Source organism: Stigmatopora nigra, chromosome 1 (genome assembly GCF_051989575.1).
Source record: "Stigmatopora nigra isolate UIUO_SnigA chromosome 1, RoL_Snig_1.1, whole genome shotgun sequence".
Taxonomy (NCBI): Eukaryota; Metazoa; Chordata; class Actinopteri; order Syngnathiformes; family Syngnathidae; genus Stigmatopora; species Stigmatopora nigra.
The window spans coordinates 21,678,291-21,701,908 of record NC_135508.1 but is presented as its reverse complement, the minus strand read 5'-3'; the positions used below and the strand labels follow the sequence as shown (position 1 = coordinate 21,701,908).

Here is a 23,618-nt window from a genome sequence, read left to right as displayed (position 1 = left end):
ATTTTGATAGGAAAAGCCTGTTTTATATTATCTCGAACTCCAATCTGTTTTGTTAAGACCTTGTATGTTCTCGCGCCAACTACGCTGTGCACAGCTTGCAGTCACTCTGCTTGATCTAAATACAAACTGTAAACAGATACTTCGTTTTTACAGCTCTGCCGTTCACCTGACCAAAAAAAACAACAAGTCACGTTGGTGTTTTTCCAAATACTTTCCAATTTCACGTACCTCTGTCTTTGCTCTTCTCTTTGGCTAAAGAATCCAGCTTCCTCCTTAACGACTTTTTCCTCTTCTGTCCATCTGTGCAGGGACAAAAGGAATTAATGGAATCCATCTGGAATAGATGATTTATTCATCTACCTTAATTTGCCGAGATGGATTTAATCAGAGGGAAAGCCTGAAAATTGAGGTACGCCGTTATGCAAATCCTGGTAATTCTTGTGTAAACCATAGCGAAACTAGTACTGGTGCTTTTTCAGAAACTGAATTGACAACCTGAGTTTGAACTCCAGATGTTCTCCTGTATATTATGAGTCACTCAGAACTGTAACCACTTTCGAGTAAAGATCCCGTGGTAGCTTTTGCTTCTTGCGTCATACGTCGGCTTCAGTTTCCCCAAGTGTCAAAGCACCATTGACAAAATTCGGAAAACTCAACATTGATTTTTTAAAGATGAAGCATAAGGAATGGACAGCCCAATGAAAAGTAGCAATGTTATGACGCCGTTTTTTGTTTGTTTCTTTTCTTAAGCTATATTTAGCTGATACCAATCCGTGAACACATTTTCATCCCAGTTTAAATAATGCAACCAGTAAATGACTAATCTCTTTTGGGGATTTAAGGGCTCCCTGCTGGTACCTACTACTGTTTATCTTCTATTTTTTTATAGTCTGTTTTTATAATGAATTTCTAACAAAAAAAACAGTACATAGTCCCAAACGGTTTATATATTTGCATACTTGTTTGATTTACAGCAACCAGAAATCTTAATGGTGCTGAAAACATGGGAATGTAGTACCAAATCCAAATCCGATACTCCAAAGACTATTTTCATGACGATATTTTGGGAAAAAACGATCTACAGTACCCGACAAAAAAAAGAAAGAAGAAACACAAACGTCACCAGCGTAGGAAGAGAACTCGCTCGCAACTTGATGACTTCCTGTGTTCAGTTAGCAAAGGCTTTTAAAAAAAAAAAAACTTGGAATTTAGAAAAGTACCATTGCTATGCTTCAAAGAGTTGTAAAAATGCACCTTTCGGCACTGTTATCTGGCAACCAACATCGTAATCTTGGTGCAAGCGGGAAAAGGCAACTTCCTGGAGCCGGGCCCTCTCCAGCTCAGACAGATTCTGGATGGCAACCGGAGTCAGACGCACACTCTGTCCGGACAAGCTGCTCCAGGTGAAGTCGCCCTAAAAGGTGATAAAATTATACTCAGTACATCAATTAGTCACTTTTATTCCCTCCCTAAACCTGTTGCAGACTCATATGTGGACCAAAAAGTTGAGAAAGCAAAATAGCATGGCATTTTGGTACTAATTTCTAAACATGTGCCAGTCCTTCCACTCAACTTGGGGGGATTTTGTACATTTTAGAACATCAGCCATTGGTGGTCAGTAAAAATAAAACCATACTTGACCATTGATAGCGTCTAAGGTCAGATAACCACATTACCCAGTTAGCATGGTCAGCAGTTCGATGGGTATTTTCCTACTTCCCCAACATCGAAACTGATATCTCTCTCTAGAAAAATAATATACTATCAATTTTCTTTTTACATTGTAATTTTTGGTCAAGGAAATTAGAAATAAGTAGATTGCGAGGATTGGCTTTTTCAGTTTACATTACAGGTTTATTTCATCCCGTATTCGGGAAATTTCTTGGTTGCAGTAGCAAGACAGACACATTGTAGACCTAGGTCAAAAAACTGGAGCGACTCAAGAAGTCTATATATACTACTGCATGTTTTATTTTGCAAATAATGTGCCTTGTTAAATCTGTCTCTTCAGTTTCAGTTTTTTTAAACGTCATATGTAAAAACAGTTTATTTTTAGAGTTGATCTGCTTCCTCCACCGTCATCTGTGGCAACCAATGAGTTAATGTAGAAATGGGTGATCTGTCATAACAAATTAGGGCCTTAAAAACAGGTGGCATAAAAATTAATTTAACTTTCAGCCAAATAAAATACCTACGTAATGGCATTTAGAAGAATTTTTAAGCATAAGCTTAATTGTTACATATCATTCATAACCGCCGGCGCTTAAATAGTGCTTTTTTGTATTTTTTTTTTACAATTATCCCGTACATTAGCACTTTCTTGTTTTTTATAGTGCCTATCTTGTTTGTCTGCGTACTCGAGTTTGTTATAAACCAAGTCATTCACTTTCAAAGCCACAGTCTGGATAAGATGCAACAATTGCGGCTTAGATTCAAATTCCACATCAGCCTATCGCTCATAAACACACAGGAATGCACACGCGGCGTAGAATCAGTCATCGAAACCATCTGAGTCTCAGTGCTTCCAGGAATGAATTTCAAATCAAAGAAATTCAGATCTACTATTAGTCAGCAGAAATTTACAATGTACACAACGTGATGTACTCGAGAAAGTTCAGGCGGACTGTGGATCATGTCCCACATCCGATCATTCCATCATCAAATTTTGGCTGAATACTTTGTATCCATCACGGCAGAATGCCAAATTACCAGTCCGAAATTATCACTTATTTGAGTCTTTTTCCGGGAAAACGCACCTTATGTAGAAGCACTACCAATTTCGTTATATGCAGTTTCTGGGTATAATGACAATTAGGCTTTTGTCGAGTCAATGATGATAACAAAGCCAATTATTATTATTAATATTATCATTATGTGATCAAAAACCAGGCCCGATCACATCAATTTCACAGGATCGCAATCGTGTAACTAAAGTGTTTTTTCAGTTTTACTATATCTTGGGAAAAAATAATAATTTTGTTCGTAATGTCCGCTGGCATTTGTGCTGTGACTTTTTGCCATCTGCATTGTGGATTTCAGGGTTTGTGTTGTGTCTTTTGGGGTTTGGATTGTGGCTTTTGGGGTTTAGGTTGTGGCTGTTGGGGTTTAGGTTGTGGCTGTTGGGGTCTGGGTTTTGGCTGTTGGGGTTCGTTTTGTGGCTGGTGATGTTTGTGTAGTCGCTGTTGGGGTTTGTGTTGTGACTGTTGGGGTTTGTGTTATGGGTTTTTTTTTGCATTTGTGCTTTGGCCAATTTACATTTAGGGTTTTTTGTAAAGTGTTTGGACTATGTCGTTCACCTGACACTGTCATCGTGGGTTGTGTTTTTATCAAACGGCATGGCTTTGTGGAACTCTTGCGTTTTCGAATGCAAAGGTCCGTGCGTACATATGTGAAAGTGTTTCACTGTGAGGTTTAAAAAGACAGCTTTCTCTTTGCCGGAGGAGGGCCGCAATTTTCAGGGCTTTAAAAATGTTCCCCCACGTTCTCTAGTATGTCATCATACCACAGCTCGCAGTGGTTGACACTGAGCTGAAGTTCATCCATCCCCATCAAGGATCCCGCTGGGAAGAACCAGCTCAACCGGAGAGAAGGTTTTTACTGTATTTACCTTTTCCAACTGTTACTCTCTAATTGTGTGTGTGTGTGTGTGTAAGGCAGCTTTTTTTTTTTCTTGGCAGCGCTTGTGAGAGCACTTGTGACCTCACTGAACATTAAGCGGGGCCCAAAAGCAAAAGCGCTGGCCTTGCAATAAAAGACTAGAAAGTTACAATTCAGTCACACCTTATAAATAATAAAAATCAAAGACATGTCCACAGAAACCGCGGTTTTCAACGCGTGGCACAGCATTCCTTCTAGTGCAAGGGTGTCAGACTCGGGTTGGTTCGTGGGCTGGAGCCTATCCCAGCTGACCATGCACACTCACACCCATAGAGCTAGGGGCAATTTAGAGTGTCCAATCAGCCTACCATGCATGTTTTTGAAATGTGGGAGGAAACCAGAGTACCCGGAGGAAACCCACGCAGAACATGCAAACTCCACACAGGCGGACGTGACCTGCATTTGAACCAAAATGTGAGGTCAACACGCTAACCACTCGTGCCACCGGGCCGTCCCTGCTGTCTCTACATTTAGTGAAATTCCAAGATTGAAAAAAAAATTAAAAATCAACAATTAACACACTATGATCAGAGGCAGCAATTAGCATTAGCAAACACCCCTCATAAGATTCTTTATCTATCAGCAAGCCAGTACCAAAAATGTTTGATTCTTTGAAATGCTACTTGCACACAAATATTTTGAACCACTACCTGAAACAAACAAGGCAGAAAAAAAAGACTTTTTTTGTATTTGCAAAAACTGCAGTGCAAAGTGAACGACTCCCATCATGCACTTTTGTGACAAATGCTAATGGGGATATACATAGACATGCGGTATCCAATTTGTTATCCTCGACAAGGAGATGAAAGAATATGTTGGTTTCCGTGGCAATATGCCGAAAGGGGAATGACAGAAATATTGCTATGGCAACAGGGGTAGTGGGTACTTGTTGCTATGATGCTCTGCATAAATTATCACCAAACAGGAGAGCCTCTTAATGCAAGCAAGGTGACTGACCATCTTACCCAAAATACATAAACTGCCAAAAACAAAACTAATAATGGACGGCGGTCCTCTCACTTTAGAGGCGTTGTGGTAAAAGTATGTACCACATATTTCTCTTTAATGGATTTTTGCCAAATTTTAGGCCACATTTTGACAAGGTCTGTCCAGATCATGGTGTCAAACATGCGGCCAGTGGGCCAGTAGCGGCCTGCTCGGGGGTCCAATCCGAGCCATAGCGTTGTTCAGCCACCGGGTAGCTCATTTTTTCCTTATAAATTGCAAAATGCATACTGTATTTACGCATTAAGCTGTAATTTTGCTCCACAAAGGTGCCTGCAAAACCAGATCTTTGAGTTTTGTGATCAAGACCAAGCACAACTGCACTTTGCTCCATTTCATATCCGTAATCACATTTGCCACCTGCCTTCAAAACGGCGCCTTCAATGGCAGCCAAAGAGTTAATAAAGAATCTGAAAATGCCCCAAAAACAACCGGAAGTTACCTAGGGAATGTCCCAAATCAGAAAGAAATGACAAACAAACAAGAAGCCTACTGGAATATCCCACCAAATCAATAGGAAATTATCCAAAAAAGTTCTGTAAGTACCCTAAAATGTAAGTCCTAAAAAAATGGGTGATGCAAAATTAACTCAACACCTATAATAGATGTTTAATCCACTTAAACTGTCTGTGGATGCTCATCTTTCAGTACCATTGACGGCATTAGACGTCCCATTCATTTTGACTGGGAGCGGCGAATTAACGAACGTTCACATTTTTGAATAAGTAATCTTTTATTTCATCAAAAGCCAAGACAACCATAAGTTAAATTGACAATAGTGAAATGGAGAACAACAAGTTAAGTTGGCATCTGTTAAAATAACAGTTTTTCCAACAACTACTACATAAAAAAAATAAAAAATAAAATAAAAACTGTATTAGTCGCAGACTCACCCAAACTATGAAATAAAAGTGCTGCTAATCCGGAAAAAAAAAAAACAGTTTATGTGTGGTTCCCAACATTGTGTGCAAAACACATTTTTAAGGGACTGAGACACTGTGAGGAAAAAAATGGCATATTATATGTGTATAGTTGAATGGTCCAAAAATAAACTGAGTATGGCTCACAAACTAAAATGACTTTGACACCCCTAAAAGCGTTACTTGGTTGCACGCACATCTGCTCTGAAGAAAGAAAAAAAAAGTTTTTGGCTTACGCATATAATCATCCAAAATGTCAGAGTAAACCACCCTGACTATCTGGCTCCACCATTATGAATTATGTCATTATTTTCAACCCACATGTCAAAAGTCATTGATTTAGATTCAATTGCATTGCCAACCGCAGTCATGTCATATATCATTTCCCTCATTCGGGTGTTGTTTTTTAGCGGTTTGGTGAAATCGGTCCAAAAAGAATGGAACCCTGTTTCTGAAAATTAAAAAATATCAAAGAACATCACGTTAAGATGTAATATTTGATGGTAATTATTTGTTTTTGTGTTTTGTCACAGATTTTTTTTTTGTACTGGGTGAATTTGATTTTATAATTATCAGTATCTTATGTTTTTAATGCATTTTAGTTATTTTTTTATTTGGAATATTTCAACTTAAATATTGATAGTGAAATCTGAGTGGCAGTCATTTTGGTAAACTCGGTCAGAAATGGAAGTAATGGGGTCCTGGGTTCAAATCCAGGTCACGTCCACCTGTGTGGAGTTTGCATGTTCTATCCTGGCCTGCGTGGGTTTTCTACGGGTACTCCAGTTTCCACCCACAATCCAAAAACATGCATGGTAGGCTGATTGGACATTCTAAATTGCCCCTTGGTTGTTTGTCTCTTTGTGTCCTGCGATTGGCTGGCCACCAATTTCAGGGTGGTTCTGGCCCAAAGTCAGCTGGGATAGGCTCCAGCACCCCCCTAGTAAGGATAAAACAGCTCAGAAAATGAATGGATAAAGTTAAATGAGTTATCTTTATGAAAAATTACTATCCACGTGCGGTGCAATTTTCCAAGTCGCCATAATTGTAAAAACAGATACCAAAGGAATGATTCAAGAATTCCTTCTCTTTGGGCTTTCGATCACAACCTTGAAATGACTCCTTTTTTAAAATGTGTGTATTTCTTTTGCAGATTATGAATGTCACAGGAGGTTAGGGAGTGGATTTTCCCTCCTGATCTCAGAGAGAGAAAAAAATCCCACTCTATTCCCGAGTCCAAAATTAAATCTCAGTGTAGAATAACTCCCGATCCCGTCCCACTCCCATTCTATTCCTGTTTATTTTTTATTTATTTATTTTATTACACCTTTAAATTGGCCAATTGGGAAGTCATTGGATTCTTCTTTTTGAGAAGAACCATGTTTTATGGAGTTAAAATCAAATTGACAACAAGAACCGTTCATTCATTCAACAATTATTTACGCTCACATGTGAATTTCCTGAGTTCAAGATGAATAAAGTTTAATCTAATCTAATCATACGTAAGGGCAATTGCAGTTCTTAGGCCTTTTTTTTAATCACACAGCATTACGTGAGAAAAATATTTACCATAGAAAAATAACATTAAAAATATTTTCTGTGATTAATAAAATAGTTAATTAACATTAACGTTCATTAATATGAATATACAAAGTTTCATTAATATGTGCTGTCTCTTATTAAATACATCAAATCAAAAAAAGAGTTTTCTGATTGAAAAATATTGCATGTAAATGGAAGCTTAATTATTGTAAGGACACATTCGGCAGAAAAGTATTTTAAACGAGAATGAGAAGATGAAAAATAAGGTCAAATCTAAGTCCGATTTGTGCATATTCTGATGTCATTTTTTAAAGATCTTTTATCCATAGATTTGAATCATTACGACTAGATCATTTATGGCTAGTAGACATGTACCTGCTTATGGCAGGTGTGCCCATAGCGAGAGTATTTATGATGCTGCTCACACTGGTCCTCTGTACTCGGGGAGATTGTCTGTATGGCCAGAGATATGAAAAATCATAGGGAAATTTGATTATAATGTCTCCTTACTGGACTTATTTTACATTTGGATGCTATATTTTTCTTCCTCAGGGTACGGAATCGGTACTCTGCATCGGCAAAACGTCAAAATCAGGTGACTCGGGGGCAAAAATATGTAATCGAAACCCCTACGCGAACTCACGAACCACGGGAACGTCCACATGATTTACTCCAGTTTTTTTTCCAACCGACATTTGTTGTGAAGAATAAGAGTCATTGAACCTGGCTTTGATATTAGATTTTTTTTTCGTCGCACAAAGTTGTCATTCAAAACAAAAACTCCATTATATTTGATGTGAGCATCTCTTTGACTTATGTTTTGGTATATGAGTAGCACAGAGTATTTCCGAGTGATTTAAAGCCGGTGTTAATCCTATTAGGGCATTTTTCGTTTCTATTTCACTGCGGTGGCAAGAACATGCGCCAACAAAAGTAAATCTGAAAATTCCCTGCATTTCACCCTTCTGATCTTCTTTCAGCGTGTCCGTTGAACGCAGCAGGATCAGAGAAAAGTCGCTTTAAGACTCGATTTTCCGCATGGGTGCCACGTCCCAAAATCAATTTCCCGTTAATCCGGCATAGTAGTTAAAGAGTTGTGGGATTATAACGCACTGGCCCGTTCCTCTAAATCCAGATGATGGGGTATGGTGTTAAACCTTGCGAGCCGTCGCACGACAACATCGCTTAACGTCTTAAAGCAGCGGGAAGGGGGGGAAAAAAGGCCTTTTGTTTATGCTCCACGGACACTTTTTAAATCGAGGGACAAAATACTACGGGTGTGTGGGTACACTAAAACGGCATTTCAATTCAATGTTTCTAAGTGGAGTATTTTCCGGACAATAAGCCGCATTTTTTTCCAGTTTGGCTGGGCCTGCGACTAATAATCATCAAATGTTTTATATATATATATATTTTTTTTTTACGTATACCATGGACAAGCAGCTTTAATGGACGATAATAGACTGGTTGGTAAATAGTAAATGTTTGAGTGCCGCACAATAATTGTGCGCTTGCACGTGTGTGTGTAGTGCACAAGCACTGTTGATCCTAACATTCCATTGGAAGACTTGAGAGCAGCTAATCCAGTTTTAGTCAATGGCCTCTTAACCTCTTGGGTCACATTGACACAGTCTGATACACACACACACCCAGGAAAGATGTGTTTGCACTACGTGCTAAGGCTAGTCAATTATTGTGCCTCTATGTATCTTAATAAGTGCTTGCGTTTAATAAGGGTTTTACTTGAAAATTCTAAGAGAGGAAATGTCACATTTTTTTCCTCTTCTCAATTCTTCAACTTGATTTCATTATTTACCTAGTCGCCTTCACGCAAAGTACAGGGAGTCATGACCAAGTTCCATTTCTGTCCGTCAACGTATGTCAAACGTTTGTCTGATTTCACCCTTAAAGTCAGAATTGCCGTGTAAACCGACACCACCAAATGAAGCAAGTCCGTAATGTGAGGCTCTTCCCGTTGACACGGCAACAAAGTAATGTGTCAATGACAAACAATGCTGGAAACGTGGCGAACCTGTTTCTCGATTTTTACTGACCGACAGCCTTGGCTGAAATAGGAAACTATTTCTCCGACTCGACTCATTGGCCATCTTTGATGGCGAGAGGCATTTACTCTATTTTAACGGGAAGAGCCATCACAAAAGCAGGAAAGCTGTTGATCAATTTCCTGAGTTTCAGTGTTGGATGTGATAAGATGTCAATGTTGGTGGTGCGTGCTCAATGTGAAAACTGTTCTTTTTTTAAATAATACGGTAAATGAAAGTGGATGTTGGGTTTATACAACCACTAGAGAGAGAAGTAGTAGTAATAAATTGTTATACATCCACGAGATGGAGTTGTATTAGTAGTAGTAGGAAATACTGCTATACATCCACTGCATGGAGTGGTAGTAGTAGTAACTTGTGTTGTACATCCATGAAATGGTGTAGTAGTAGTAGTAGTCGTCATAGTAGGTGTCGTAATAGCCTAAAATGTCTTTCCTATTTCTGCATCCTGACCCTCTTGCTACTGTGATAACGAAATTTCTCGAACACGGGATGAAGTTATCCAATCCAATCCAATAGCCGTCGTAGTAGTAGTAATAGCAGTCGTCGTTGTCGTCGTCATGGTAGCAGTCGTAGTAGTAGTAATAGCAGTCGTCGTTGTCGTCGTCATGGTAGTAGTCGTAGTAGTAGTAATAGCAGTCGTCGTTGTCGTCGTCATGGTAGTAGTCGTAGTAGTAGTAATAGTAGTCGTCATTGTCGTCGTTGTCGTCGTTGTCGTCGTCGTGGTACTAGTCATAGTAGTAGTCGTCGTCGGAGTAGTTGTAGACGTCGTAGTAGTAACAGTAGTAGTCTTCGTAGTATTAGCAGTAGTAGTCATCGTAGTATTACCAGTAGTAGTCGTCGTAGTATTAGCAGTAGTAGTCGTCGTAGTAGTAGCAGTAGTCGTCGTAGTAGTAGCAGTAGTCGTCTTCGGAGTCGTTGGAGTTGTCTTAGTAGTAACTGTAGTAGTCTTCGTAGTAGTAACAGTAGTAGTCTTCATAGTAGTAACAGTAGTAGTCGTCGTAGTATTAGCAGTAGTAGTCGTCGTAGTATTAGCAGTAGTAGTCTTCGTAGTAGTAGCAGTAGTTGTCGTAGTAGTAGCAGTGGTAGTCGTCATAGTAGCAGTGGTAGTCGTCGTCGTAGTTGTGATAGTAGTAGTGGGGGGTTGTGTTTTACATCAACTAGATGGAGCTGTGCTAAAAGGAATTTCATAGAATGGCTCACCAATATTGATCCATGTATAAGCCGCACTGCAGGCTTTTCAGAAAATTCTTTCAATAAAGTCTTTTAGTTGCTCCTTAAATGGCAGAAAATATGTTCATCTGTAAAAACCCTGCAGTCTTACTGTCATGTTTGCTGGCAGCAAAAGGACACGTGCTTGGCGGCTGATGCAGATTTATGAATGTAGGAACAAAGGCAAAATGAAGTCTTTGACCTCTTTTTCATACTTTTCAGACTCTTTTTTTCCTAGGGCTGTTTGCCCTGGGAGCGGCCGACTGCACGGTAAAATAAACACTCCGGAAAGCAGACGGACGACAGTCGCGTAATAATATTTGGTCGACAGTGAAATGAGCGTAAGGCGTCATCGAGTTCAAAACAAAGTGAAATGCGTGACGTTCAAGTCTGATGAAAAATGGCCTACGCGAGAACAATTTGGGAGGCTTTCTTGGAACTTAAGCGTCACGGGAAAGCAAAGCGTTTTGGATTTTGGTGGCCTGTGATGAGAGACAGACGCTTTATTTAAGTCAGGCAATCAATCTTTTTATCCATTTTCATCTTTCCTGTTGTTTTTTAACTGTGCCGTATTTGCAAATTATGAAAAACATATGAAAACGCAGTATTATTATCATTTAAATCATGACCCCCTTTAAATGGGCCAGACGTCCAATCCATATGGACTGTGAGGGGTCTCCATCCGACAAAATGGGTTGGACTGATCGAGAATATTCTGTAAAATAATAAGTATTTATGCTAACATGCTGTCCAATAACCACACTTAGAGATGTAAGCTTCTGTTACTTTAGTACTTAATAAACTAAGAATTAAAAACCAATAGTGTATGCCAGAAAAATATATCTAAAATAGGAATGCGATGAGAAGATTGTTTGTACACAAATATACGTGGATGGTCCAAAAAAATGGTTTTTAACAACAGATAATACAATTAAAAGCTAAAAAAAAATAGTCAATTTTTCATTATTATTGTTGACCCAAAAAGTCGAGTCTCTATGAATGATGTTTTTAGAAATTACCAAAAATAGTCATGGGAGGTATGAGTAATTAAAAAATTAAGAAATAAAGTTATTTTAGGTCACTCTTGTCATGCTTTGATGTGCTGTTATTGTGTAACAAGAAAACACCACATGGTGCATGTGACCCATGTTCCTCTTCGGTTAATGTACAAAAAAGAACACATTGAATTGCTATAATAATCAATTATTGTCAAGTGGACCTATAAAAGTGACCCGTTTCGGTGATATTTAAAATAGCTGACTATTCATAAATTGAGGCATAAATAAACAATTGCAACAGTTGCATATGTGTTGCAATTGTTCATTTATACTTCATTTTATGAACTGTCAACTATTTGAAATATGACCAAAACGGGTCACTTTTATAGTTTCATTGTGCACATGTGTAAAACCTAAAAGTAATTGAAGTTTTTTTTTTCCTCCCTCCATTTTGTGCCGGAAATTAATCGAAGCAAAATGACATTTTTTGTCTTCCGTAATTTGCTCAAATTCAAATTTCAAGGAAAGTTCTTGTCAGATATTATAGCTACATACAATATACCTGAAATAGTATTCCTCTAAGACCAGCTGCCATACATAATCGTTACTATTTTTCCATTTTTTAGTTTTTTTTCTTTTCAGAAAAGGCATTTTTTAAATAAATAAATAAAACATTTCCATTTTCCGCTTTGTATACTTTAATGTAAAAAAAATGAATACTCAAAATATTTATACTACTGTCCTACTTGAATGAAAAAACAAATTAAAATATGAAAAAGTAAATATTTATGTAAAAAGTTCAAATAAACTAAAACAAATGTAATATTTATTTTTTCTTCCCTACTGTTTATTCAGCAATATTTTTTAAGCTTAAATAATAATAAATAAAAAAAAATAGAGAAAAAGCAGCTTAATTCTGTTCTGGATGGGTCACCAAAATAAACGGATGAATACTTCAAAACTGATAACCATGTGCTGCTGCTACACACACACACACACACACACACACACACGCACACATCCCACGCACATTCTCTGGCTGCGGGGCCACTCCGCTCTGGTAAACTACAATCTCAAATATTTATCAACCCCTATAGGACTTTATTTGCTGGCCTCTGTTGAAGGCGACTCAATCTCGCGTAAGATCACTTACCTGTAGGCTTTCTACATCAAATCGCATTCTTGAACCAAGTTCAAATGCATTCAGGAAAAGAATAACAAGGTTTGGTGTGGGTACTTGACATTCACAAACTCTGGCTCAATCCCTCAAATTTTCACTAACGTCGGTTTGCGAAAATTTAGGAAATATCTGCTTCAGAGATCAAAATTCTGCGGTTTCTCTGCTTACGAATGCTTACACATACAATTTTTTCTGGTTGAATGCTTCTACGTACAAAACACTGAAAAAATGCAACAGCTCAGCCTACCTATGTATTGATTGTGGGTAATGAAGTTTTATTCTGAGAAAGGGTGCCTTTGGCTATCGGTGTTGTGTGCACATGTATACGTCATTCCCCAGAAAGCCCTCTTTTTGCTCGCACATGCGCGTTGCGCATTTTCTAGTCCATGTGTAGGGGAATCACATGTGAAGAAACAGTTCAGTGCCCGTAGATATCTGTTATACACGAAAGAAATGCGGCAAAAAAGACAGCGCGATACAATTATAAACAGCCTTTCATGTCATGGCCACCTGGCTTTTTCGCATCTCGAAATTTTTCCAGTATCTAGAGAAAATTATTAGCTCGAAAAGTTCCTTGTATCTCGAGCTGCTTGTATGTAGATGTGCTCGTATGTAGATGTGCTCGTATGTAGATGTGCTCGTATGTAGAGGTACCACTGTAAGATGTAGTTATTGCTTTATATGTATTTTTGCATTATACCTCAGGTTTCTTTTATTGTTTGTAGCCCTTAACTCTTTGACTGTCGTTGACAGTTATAGGCATCAAATCCATCTGGTGTTGAGTGACCCTGTTTCACTGACATTGTTGTCCGCAGTCGTCAATGGTAGTTAATGAGTTAATACTCAAAAATACATGACTATATTTAAAATAAATGGTTGTTTTTTTACACTAGTCCAATCCTTTGAAAATGACGTAGTGGGGCCCGATTTGTTTAAATGACACAAAAATATGCTTTATTTTCTTTGCTTCTAAATTACTGGAACGGAAAAATGTTTCAACCCATGAAAAGTGGACAAATGATCCCAAAATAAGGTTATTTGTGGCAGCCATAAGCTGCGAAAAATCCCTCTATTTTCCTCCATTATTTTTCTCCTCCTCCTCCATGTAAAATAATAGTTAAAAAAGTTTTTAAGAAAAGGAAAACTAGCACAAAGCAAAAAAAAAAAGTTGTCTATTCCGCAGCATCTTCCCATTTGGGCTAAAGCAATAACAAAGTGGCCAGTGGTGTTTACATAGCATGACACATCCAACCAATCAAACTCACCAAACCTCGTTCGTCTCTCAAAAGAGACACAACTATTGATGTTGCACATTCCTCCAAAAGATTTTATCTGCTATTTATATTATTTTGTATAATAACAAATGCCACCCGCCATCCCTGTCTGCATCCTCTCTTCCCAAAATGTCCAAACATACCGCGTCCAATCGTCCTTCTGCCATATTTTAAATGTCTACCAAAAAAAAGCAGCCAGTGGATTAAAGGTGTATGCCGCTCACTATTCTTACCATATTAAAAATGTCAACTATATCAATACTCAATGTTTGATATTCCATAAAATCACTATATTTGAAACCCCCAAAATCTTCCTTACATCGTCCCAAAATTCACAAAAAAATGCCCTAAAATCTACAGCGAGTTCCCCAAAATTACCAGGCAGTGACCAGAAATATCAATAATAAGTGACCAATGACGAGTTAACCTAAGAATTCTGTAGGATCAACAGTAAATGACTAATATATCAAAGGAAGTATACCCTAAATGTCCTAAAATGTGCAAAAATTGGCCCTGAAATGCCCCAAATTCCTCAGAAAGTGACCAAAACTAAACAGAAATTGAACCACATCAATCCAAAATCAATAAATGACCCAAAAGTGCCCCCAAATCACCCGGAAGTAACCCATTAATGCCTTATAATCAACAGAAAATGGTCCAAAATATAAAGGAAATTACCCCTAAGTACCCCAACTTAGATGTCAACACTCCATTAAGACATTATTTCTATTCTAAACTTTTTTTTTCTCCATTGCCGGTGATTATAAAAAACTAAAATAAAAAATAAAAACAATTATAGTGGCCCAAAATGTACGGGAAGTGGCAATGCCTGAAACAATCCGAAAGTGACCCAAAATCAACAAATGTGACACGCAAACACCCTAAAACCAACTGAAAGTGACCCCAAATCAACAGGAAGTGACCGAGAGGGGAAGAGCTTAGGGTCATGAACACTTTCCCTTATGCTAACATACAAAACTGTAATACAAATTAAACGCACGTACATACAAACTGTATTTCTAAAATAAATGACACGTCTGCCGACAATCCCATAAAAATAGCAATAAAATGCAAAAATGCAAAAAAAATGCGGAAAAAAAACCTCCAGGCATAGTGCTAAATCAAATCCACTCCATAAAATGTCTACTGACTAAAAACAAATAAATTGCAACCATCCAGTATTCAAGTAATAACCCTTCCCTCCCACTTGCAATGGATTGGACACATTTCTCCACCAATGAGTGTCAACCAGTTGCAAACTGACACATCTCAACCTGAATTGGTCACCTGCCAATCACAAGGAGAAAAACAACCTAAGGGGGAATTTAGAGTGTCCAATCAGCCTACCATGCATGTCTTTGGAATGTGGGAGGAAACCGGAGTACCCGGAGAAAACCCACACAGGCCCAGGAAGAACATGCAAACTCTACACAGGTTGAATAGGTGGCCAGCCAATCACAGGGCACAAGGAGACAAACAACTTTGGGGCAATTTAGAGTGTCCAATCAGCCTACCATGCTTATCTTTGGAATGTGTGAGGAAATCAGAGTACCCGGAGAAAACCCACACAGGTCCAGGTAGAACATGCAAACTCCACACAGGTGGACCGACTTGGATTTGATCCCAGTTCCCCCACTGTGAGGCCGACGCGCAAACCACTCGACCACTGGGCCGTCCTAAATGACAAATGTTAGTTTAAAATAGGTATATATGTTTTTAAAAACCCGTAACCGCACACGATTCCCACGATTTGACGAGCACCAGCAGCTTCTCTGCACTTTTCATATGATCTCATGTGTTTTGCCCGCATCTGATCAAACCGCAACAACAACAACTTGTGGCTTTTGGCAGCAAAACTGCAGCTCCGCCGGGACATTTTTAGAGCAAATTGATATCGCAGTTGGAAGCAGGAAACACGTGTGCCTCGAGTTGTAAGGCCTTTTCCACGCCAAAAACATAACATTTAAACCACGAAGCGCTCGAATCCCCAATTCGTGTCCGCAAGTAAATGGAATGAAAAGATCCAAATTGAGGAACCTTTAAGCTTAAGACTTACTAGGTAGAAATTGTGCCTGTTGAGGAACACGGCGTCTCCCATGGCCCCCGGACAAAATTCGGCTGAATAAAAAGTCCAAAATGTATCCGGAAAGAAAAAACGAGATTCTGCTTCAAGTTCTGAAGAAGTGCGCGCGCGTCAGACATGAGCGTCCAAGGAATCTCCGTTGATTTTTTTTTCTGCAGCAACAACGGAGCACGTTTGCACGTTTTGCCTTTTTTTCCTTTTTTTTTCTTTTCCCTCCCTCCCTTCGTGTTTATATTTCAACAAGCGTCAGATGGTTGTGGCAGAATCCGGGACGCCATTGTGCGTCGTGCGTGCGTAACGGATCCATACTACGCGCTCAGTGGGACCTGATGAGGACAAGATGCGGGGAAAGGCAGGGTTCCATGACAAGCCATCATTCGTTCAACTCGCGCTTCCGCTTTGTACTTTCAAAATAAAACGGGCCGAGCTTCACGTTTGCATTTTTTTTACAGTAGCGAGTGTTTCATCCCACGTGAAACGTCATTCACAATCACTAAGACACAAAATTATCGACGTGACTAAAGTAGAGAAAATGTAATGTTGGTTAAAAAACGATATATATATATATATATACATTGCAAATATATTTTTGTTTATTTGGATGGATGGATGGATGGATGGATGGATGGATTGAAATATCGATAACTGTGACTAAAGTAGGGATAATTGTAGGTTAAAAAACATGTTGCAAATACCTGTTTGTTTATTTGGACGGATGGACTGAATAGGGTACAGATCGATATTTGTGACTGAAATCGGGAACATTTAGGTTAAAAAAAATATTTGCAGATGTACGTTTGTTTATTTTGGATGGGCGATTGACGAACAGAATGATAATTGTGACTAAAATAGGGACGATTGCAAGTTAAAACAATGTTTTGTACATTTTTGTTTATTTGGATAGACAGGCGGACAGATCGATAATTGTGACAACAGTAGGGACAATTGTAAGTTACTACTTTGCAAATATGGTTGTTTATTTAGACGAATGAATAAATGGATGGGCCGCCTGGTGTTGCGAGTGGTTAGCGCGTTGGCCTCACAGCTCTGGGGTCCTGGGTTCAAATCCAGGTCATGCCCATCTGTGTGGAGTTTGCATGCTCTCCTCGGGCCTCTGTGGGTTTCCTCTGGACACTTTGGTTTCCTCCCACATTCCAAAAACATGCATGATAGGCTGATTGGACACTTTAAATTGCCTCAGGTATGGATGTGTGTGCATGGTGGTCTGTCTCATTGTGCCTTGCGATCGGCTGGCCACCACTCCAGCACCCCCCGTGACCCTAATGAGGATAAAGCGGTTCAGAAAATGAGATGAGAATATATAGATTGACAAGCTGGTTGATGGATAGATCGGCTGATTATTTAAAAAAAATAGGAAAACCTTCCTGCACAAATGGTTAGCCCATATTTATGATGACTCAGGGGCAAATGAACAAAAGTTCAGGACAGCGGAGAGTGACTTTTTCAAGGGTTAAAAGGTCATTCCAAGAGCCAAGTTGTGGTTTAAGAGCTTTATGAACAAATGAAACTGTTAACAATTGGCGTATTTCCATCCAATGGGAAGGAGGGAACCTACATATTTTCTTTTCAACGCACACACGCACGCACACACCCGCACATTCCACAGTGGTGAGGTCATCCACCAGAGCTTTGTTCGACGTCTGTTGTACATTTGTTTATGTGCTCCAGCGTTTTAATTTTTGTTTTTGGACCATATAGACTGCTGAACTGCTTTTCCATTTTGCGACATTTTGTTCTAAACTCCCCAATACGGTTGACTTGTATTTTTTTTTTATTGGCTGCTTTGCTGTTGTCTGACAAAGAGGCGGAGAGTCGTAAATTCTTGACTTCAGCTGCTCCATCTCAAGCGAGACCCTCCCAAGCGCTTAAGTTTGGACTGAGACCCTCCACACCCTTTGTCATTTGCGTGGGTGAGGCGAGACAGATGTCAAAGTCAGTTGAATTGGGGTGGCAGGAGCCTTTGTTAGATATAAGAGTAAGAACGGCAGAAATCGAACAATAATTACAGTTTTCATTCGCAAAAAAATAATTATATAAAATGTAACTACTTTTACTGTTAATTTGCACGTTCTACCAGGGTAGGCTGGTTGAAAACTCTGAATTGGGCAACTGTTAACGAACGGTGAGAGCTGCTCGTGAAGTGATGCAATGATCTTGGACACTTCAGGCGTGTGCCGCAATTACATGCTTCAATTCGGTGTTCTTTGGCGGTAATGGAATGGTCTCAGCTAACAATCCTCCTAATTTCGTAAGTTCCGAGCAATGAATGTGGGAGGAAAACAGAGTACCTGGGGAAAACCCACGCAAACCCGGGAGAACAGGGAGGACTGACCTCGAGGCCCACCTTAAATTTCAATTTAAATACTTTCTGGACGATTTTTGTAATCCAAAGTATGTAATTGGTGCAATTTGGAATGTTTTATTTTGCACATTTTCTATCTTGTGTCATATTTTCAGAACAAACCTTGCAATCAAATCAGATGATGTTGGATTGTACGACATCATATCATCTTGCCATGCTTTCTTTCACGCACCATTCCGCTGTCCAACTTTGAAAAGCAGGGCCACGGTGCTGCATACGGTAGCATTTTGCAACTTACGTATGTATGAAAGAGTTGTCTAAGCACATGTGCGCACTTGGCATTATTCCCGGCTTCTGGCTCCCATTGGAAATACCATTTTAGGAGCTCCTCCCACTAAGTATGAAACAACAGTCCGCTGCCTCGCAAATGAACTTGAGCGACTTAAGGAAAGCTCCCAAAAAAAATGGTGTAAATTTCCTCTTGATCATCCTCGGGAATGTCTGACTTCAATTCGTCTAGACCGCAGGTGGTAAAGTGGCGGGCCGGGGGCCCAATCCTGGACCCCCGCATCACTATGTGTGGCCCACAAAAGAAAAACTTGCACGTCGACTTTGTGTTTCGTCCTAAAATTCAAATTAATATGACAGTGCTATAAAAAAATGGCTAAATACTTTTTTACTTAAAAATTGAATGTCCATTTTTCTTCATTAAAAAACATGTTTTCAAATCTAAATGGATAATGACATAAAACTGAATTTATGTCCTATTGTCCAATTCCTGCCAACCCTCACAAATAAAAAGGGATTGGACATCTATTGCCGTAAATGAGTTGATAATCAATCCATTTTGATTGGACATGTAGCGCCGTTCACTGGCGTGACGTTTTCACACCAATAAGCAAGCGTCCTTCCATTCCCTTTAAAGTAAAACTTCACCATATTTGTTTAGATTTTTCCCCTTTTGAAACTAAAGTAGAAGGTCATTTTTCACTTCATCTGAGAACGTACTAGCAGACCTTACGTCTTCAAGGTTTATCCTTCTAATTATACTCGCTAATAATTGTTTGGCTTTTCTTGTGGAGCTTTTTTGAAGTCTTCTTACCTTGCGAAAGCATTTGCTGATGTCACTAACAGCTGTTTTAGACAAGTCATGCAATTTTTCTGTCATCAACAGCCGGAATTTTTCCTTTATCTATCTCACAGGTGCCAAAATGGTGGCCTGGGGGTTGGTTATTTTCAGTTTTGCAGTAAGAAAGCAAACATTACTGGATGAATTACTCATTTCCTTATGATAATGACCTTAATAATGTGCTTTTGATTCATTCAGTATCTCAGAAATACCAGGTTCGGTGATTTTTCGAAAGATTTTCCCTTCAAAATAAAACATTTGTACTCCCTATTAAAACCATGAATATGGAGGTGAAAATCGTGAATCTGTTGATTTTTAAGGCAATTTTAAAGGTGCATCTTATACGCGGGGGCGGCTTATATGCGAGTAAATACGGTAGTCGATTAACGGCCATCAGAATTAAACCATAATTAGAACGTGAAAAATGAAGTTAGACACCCCGGATCTACCTGTTCCGACAAAGTCTTTTACTTAGAATGCCGTCATATTTTTTCCCTTCCTTTCCAAATGGCTGTTTGCGCAACGACTCTTGATTCATTTTCCATCATAGCCCGAATCCAGATGTTGAGTCCTTGGCAACTGGACCGTTCTGCTCGTCTTAAGACACGTTTTCCGTCTAATCGAAGCAGCCTTTATCGCTACGATGGAAAATGTTTCTCTTGAGCTGCGCTCTTCCGCCCAGGGTCGAAACTTTGGACGGACAGCTGAGCTGCGGTAACAGCCGGCCGGCGCGGCGTCCCGAGAGACGCACCGACGAGCCAACCAGATGCTCGGCGAGTGATGTCATGTGAGCGCACGGTTGAGCGGCAATGCCCGGCGTGTTTGCACCGCGTGTATCGCTAATATCGAACCTGAGTTTTTATTTCAAATATTTAGTCTGCGGTGTAAACACCGTGGCCTCGTAGGAATGCTCTGTTCATGCTCACGGGGCACGATGCGAGAGAGCGACAGCAGGCTAACGCAAAACGCTCGCTTCGTGCCAGAGCAGCGCTGGGTTACTCGAAACCAAAAAAGTTGGAAAGGTCCCAAAATCAACAGGAAGTGAACAAAAAATCAAAAAGAAATGATTAGAAATGTGCCCCACACAACAGAAAAATCAAGAAAAAATAATGTCATCATAATTAATATCGGTAACCACGAAAACCGGTTAAATAAAAGCTCCTGATTGGAAATTCCCAAAAATAAAAGTAATAAGTAGTGTCTTTTTTTTTTTAAAACGTCATGACATCAAACCCAAAAGGATCAAAGTGCAAGAATCAGGCTAATTTTTACAATTGGAATTTTCCAGACAGAAGTTATTGTCGTAGAGTTCACACGATCCTTATCTGACTTTAGGGACAAAGTGGTGGAGTAATAAGAAAAGAAACAGCCCGGTGGGGGTTGTCATGTCCGTCTCATGTCTTTCTCACTGTGGAATGCAGCCGGAATCCAAGCTTGACTCCTCCATTGACACTCCTACTACCTCATATCATGCAGCACGCATATATACAGGCGCCATACGCACCACTTGACTTATTTTAACCCTTTATAAACCACACACTCATCTCATTGACTGCATTTATATATACTAAACATGTGTATGTACAGTGCTATCTCATCTCATTTTCTAAACCGCTTTATCCTCATTAGGGTCACTGGGGTTGCTGGAGCCTATCCCAGTTGACTCTGGGCCGGCGGGGGCGGGGGGGTGGACAGCCAATCGCAGGGTACAAGGAGACAAGCAACCAATTTAGAGTGCGTCCAATCAGTCTACCATGCATGTTTTCGGAATGTGGGAGTAAACCGGAAGAGGAAACCCACACAGGCCAGGGGAGAATGTGCAAACTCCACACAGGACGTGATCTGGATTTGAACCCAGGACCATAGAATTGTGGGGCACTAAGTGCTACCTCTATTTACGCAATTAATTACTTCCGGAACTTGTTTCACAACTTAGACTTTTTGGTAAATAGAGCATCATTTTATATCTTAATTCTCGAATTCCTTCTATGGTCCTCAAATAATGTCTAACTAGCCCCTTTAAAAATGATCAAAAAGTCATAATTTTGTATGAAAGATGTACGAAATACACAAAAATGAGAAAACATATAAGAAAATGAAATATTAGTGTATAAAATGAATCACAAGCATGCAAAAACATTCAGGTTGGTTCATCAAGTCTAAGGAGGAAGCTAGCATTAGGCAACAAACGAAGCTCACAAACACATCTGAACAAATTATGAATTTAAAATAATTCATTTCATTCGCACCAGTCATTTTAAACAAAGAACAAAGTTGGTTTTAAAAAAAACGTGGAGAGCTGTTGTTTGGAGACGCAGTGAAGGGAAAATGTCAAGCAGGATGCAACGCTAAAGCAATAGTTTCAAAATAAAATCATGGATAAATGAAACGTTTTGACATCTTGGGGGATTTCAGAACTTGGATCAACTTGCCACAATGAGTGAACAATAGATAAAAATATCTTTTCCCCCTGAGCTAACAAGGAGATACTGTTTAACCACTTAGCTACATCTAGTGTTCAAACTGAATTATGCAAAATAATTTAGACTGAACTCAAGCTCCTTGTGCATGCCATATTTAATATTTTCATTTTTTCTTTGGGTACCCATGACATAGAGGACATTTTGTGCCTTGCAGTATTTTTGACCCAATTAGCACATGTTTTTGTGTGGGTTTTTTTGCATGTTTTTTTCCATTGTCGACAATTTTCAAAAACTGCGTCAGAGCCTTTTCAATATGTAAACTGTCCTTTGGAGGGTTACATTATTTGTCCCTCCTACAGTCAGTGTTTACATCACTGCCTTGTTGCTGTGGCAACGGAACAACCTTCACAGTAAATGGAGGCTACGCAGTGCCGGTATTTTCCTTTTATGTTCTTGGATTTTTTTTTTTTTTTTAAGTCTTCATGCAAGGCCACGGGTGAGTCGAAACTCAATTCCTTGGATTCACGGCTGTGAGTTCTCCAACATGTTAAAAGCATCTTTTTGATCCGTTTGGACCAAACAAATCAGCTCATTTTTAATTCAATTATAAAGCGGAACATTTGCGGGTAGTCAAAAACAAGAAGATGCTCACAAAGCAAAAATTCAGAGGAACAGAAACATTGTGATGATTCATCAAGTCGCCATTCATGGCTTGTTTTATTTTTTTTACTGACTGGGGCGGATCTAGTGCAATGTTCATGGGGTGGCCGGGTCGGGGGGGACTTTTTGAGGGGTAGGAAATATTTGATGATTGTATCAAGATGCCATGATTTTTTTTATGGTTTGTAAATGCACTCGCTGGCGTATTTTTTGGACTATAAGTCGCATTTTGGGGGGAATTGTATGTGATAAAATCGAGAAAAAAAATAACAAACACGTCATTTGAAATGAAAAAATGAAAATAATAATGGAGGTAACAACAAACTGAATATTTTTGTGGAAACAGAAAGAGTGATATATAACTTATAAAAACAAGTGAGAAGGGCTTAAGAAAAAAAGTATCACTTTTTAAAAAAAAATCTGTTTTCGCAAAAAAATATTCAGTCTGTTGTTAATTCTATTTTTATTTTTTATTTTAAATGATGTGTTTGTTCTTTTGAACTTCCTTTCAAATCAGATTGGGCATTTTGTGCCGTAAACGGCAGTCAATTGGTTAAATATTTGCACAATTTGGCTGCCAAAATGGTCAAAGATGAGTAAAACACTCTCGATGTAAATGTTTGTGTTTCATTTGAGCTTGGGTCCAAATGAAATTAAATCATTTCAACAGCTACAACCAAATTATTTGGAGATCCTTTCATTCCAAGTGTTGTTAATCACATTTATTTGGCCATAAAACATGTTCTTCGCAGCTGTTGGAAGTTTTCCTATCAAATATTTGGGACAAAGACAAGCCTGACATATTCTCGTAGCTAAATAAAGCTGTAACTGGAAACGTTATCCTTCATTGTCATTTACAATGTATTTTTTTAATGATACACGTGAAGAATATTATAGTAAACTCGAGTTTGGGATGTTTACCTCATTGTGGGATGATAAAATGTACACTGGTACCCTCTGGTGGTCAGATTTCGTAACATGCACTTTGTTTCTGGTGTGCACAAATGGACGGAAATGGCGATTATGATCGACAATCTCTTTTAATCAAATAGGACTAAAAAAACATATTTTGTAAGGTAGTCATTTTTAATTATGAAAACAATAATAACAGTAGAAAAAAGAAAGAGACGCAAAATTTTACAAGAGAAA

At 39.0% G+C, this 23,618-nt stretch overlaps 1 protein-coding gene across 3 annotated transcripts in view; it reads right to left on the bottom strand.

Annotated features, from left to right (window-relative positions):
• The window catches only part of LOC144202831 (rho GTPase-activating protein 6-like), a 38,393-nt gene that overhangs the window by 7,887 nt on the left and 6,888 nt on the right, over positions 1 to 23,618 (bottom strand). For 2 of the 3 annotated variants that reach the window (XM_077725881.1, XM_077725889.1), the window contains exons 2-3: positions 1,255 to 1,414; positions 229 to 300 (exon numbers count right to left, since the gene is read on the bottom strand). In XM_077725881.1, coding sequence (XP_077582007.1) covers positions 229 to 300; positions 1,255 to 1,414 — 232 coding nt within the window. Of the gene's footprint in view, positions 1 to 228; positions 301 to 1,254; positions 1,415 to 15,907; positions 16,271 to 23,618 lie in introns of those variants that run through there. The other variant, XM_077725898.1, reaches the window with a different exon arrangement.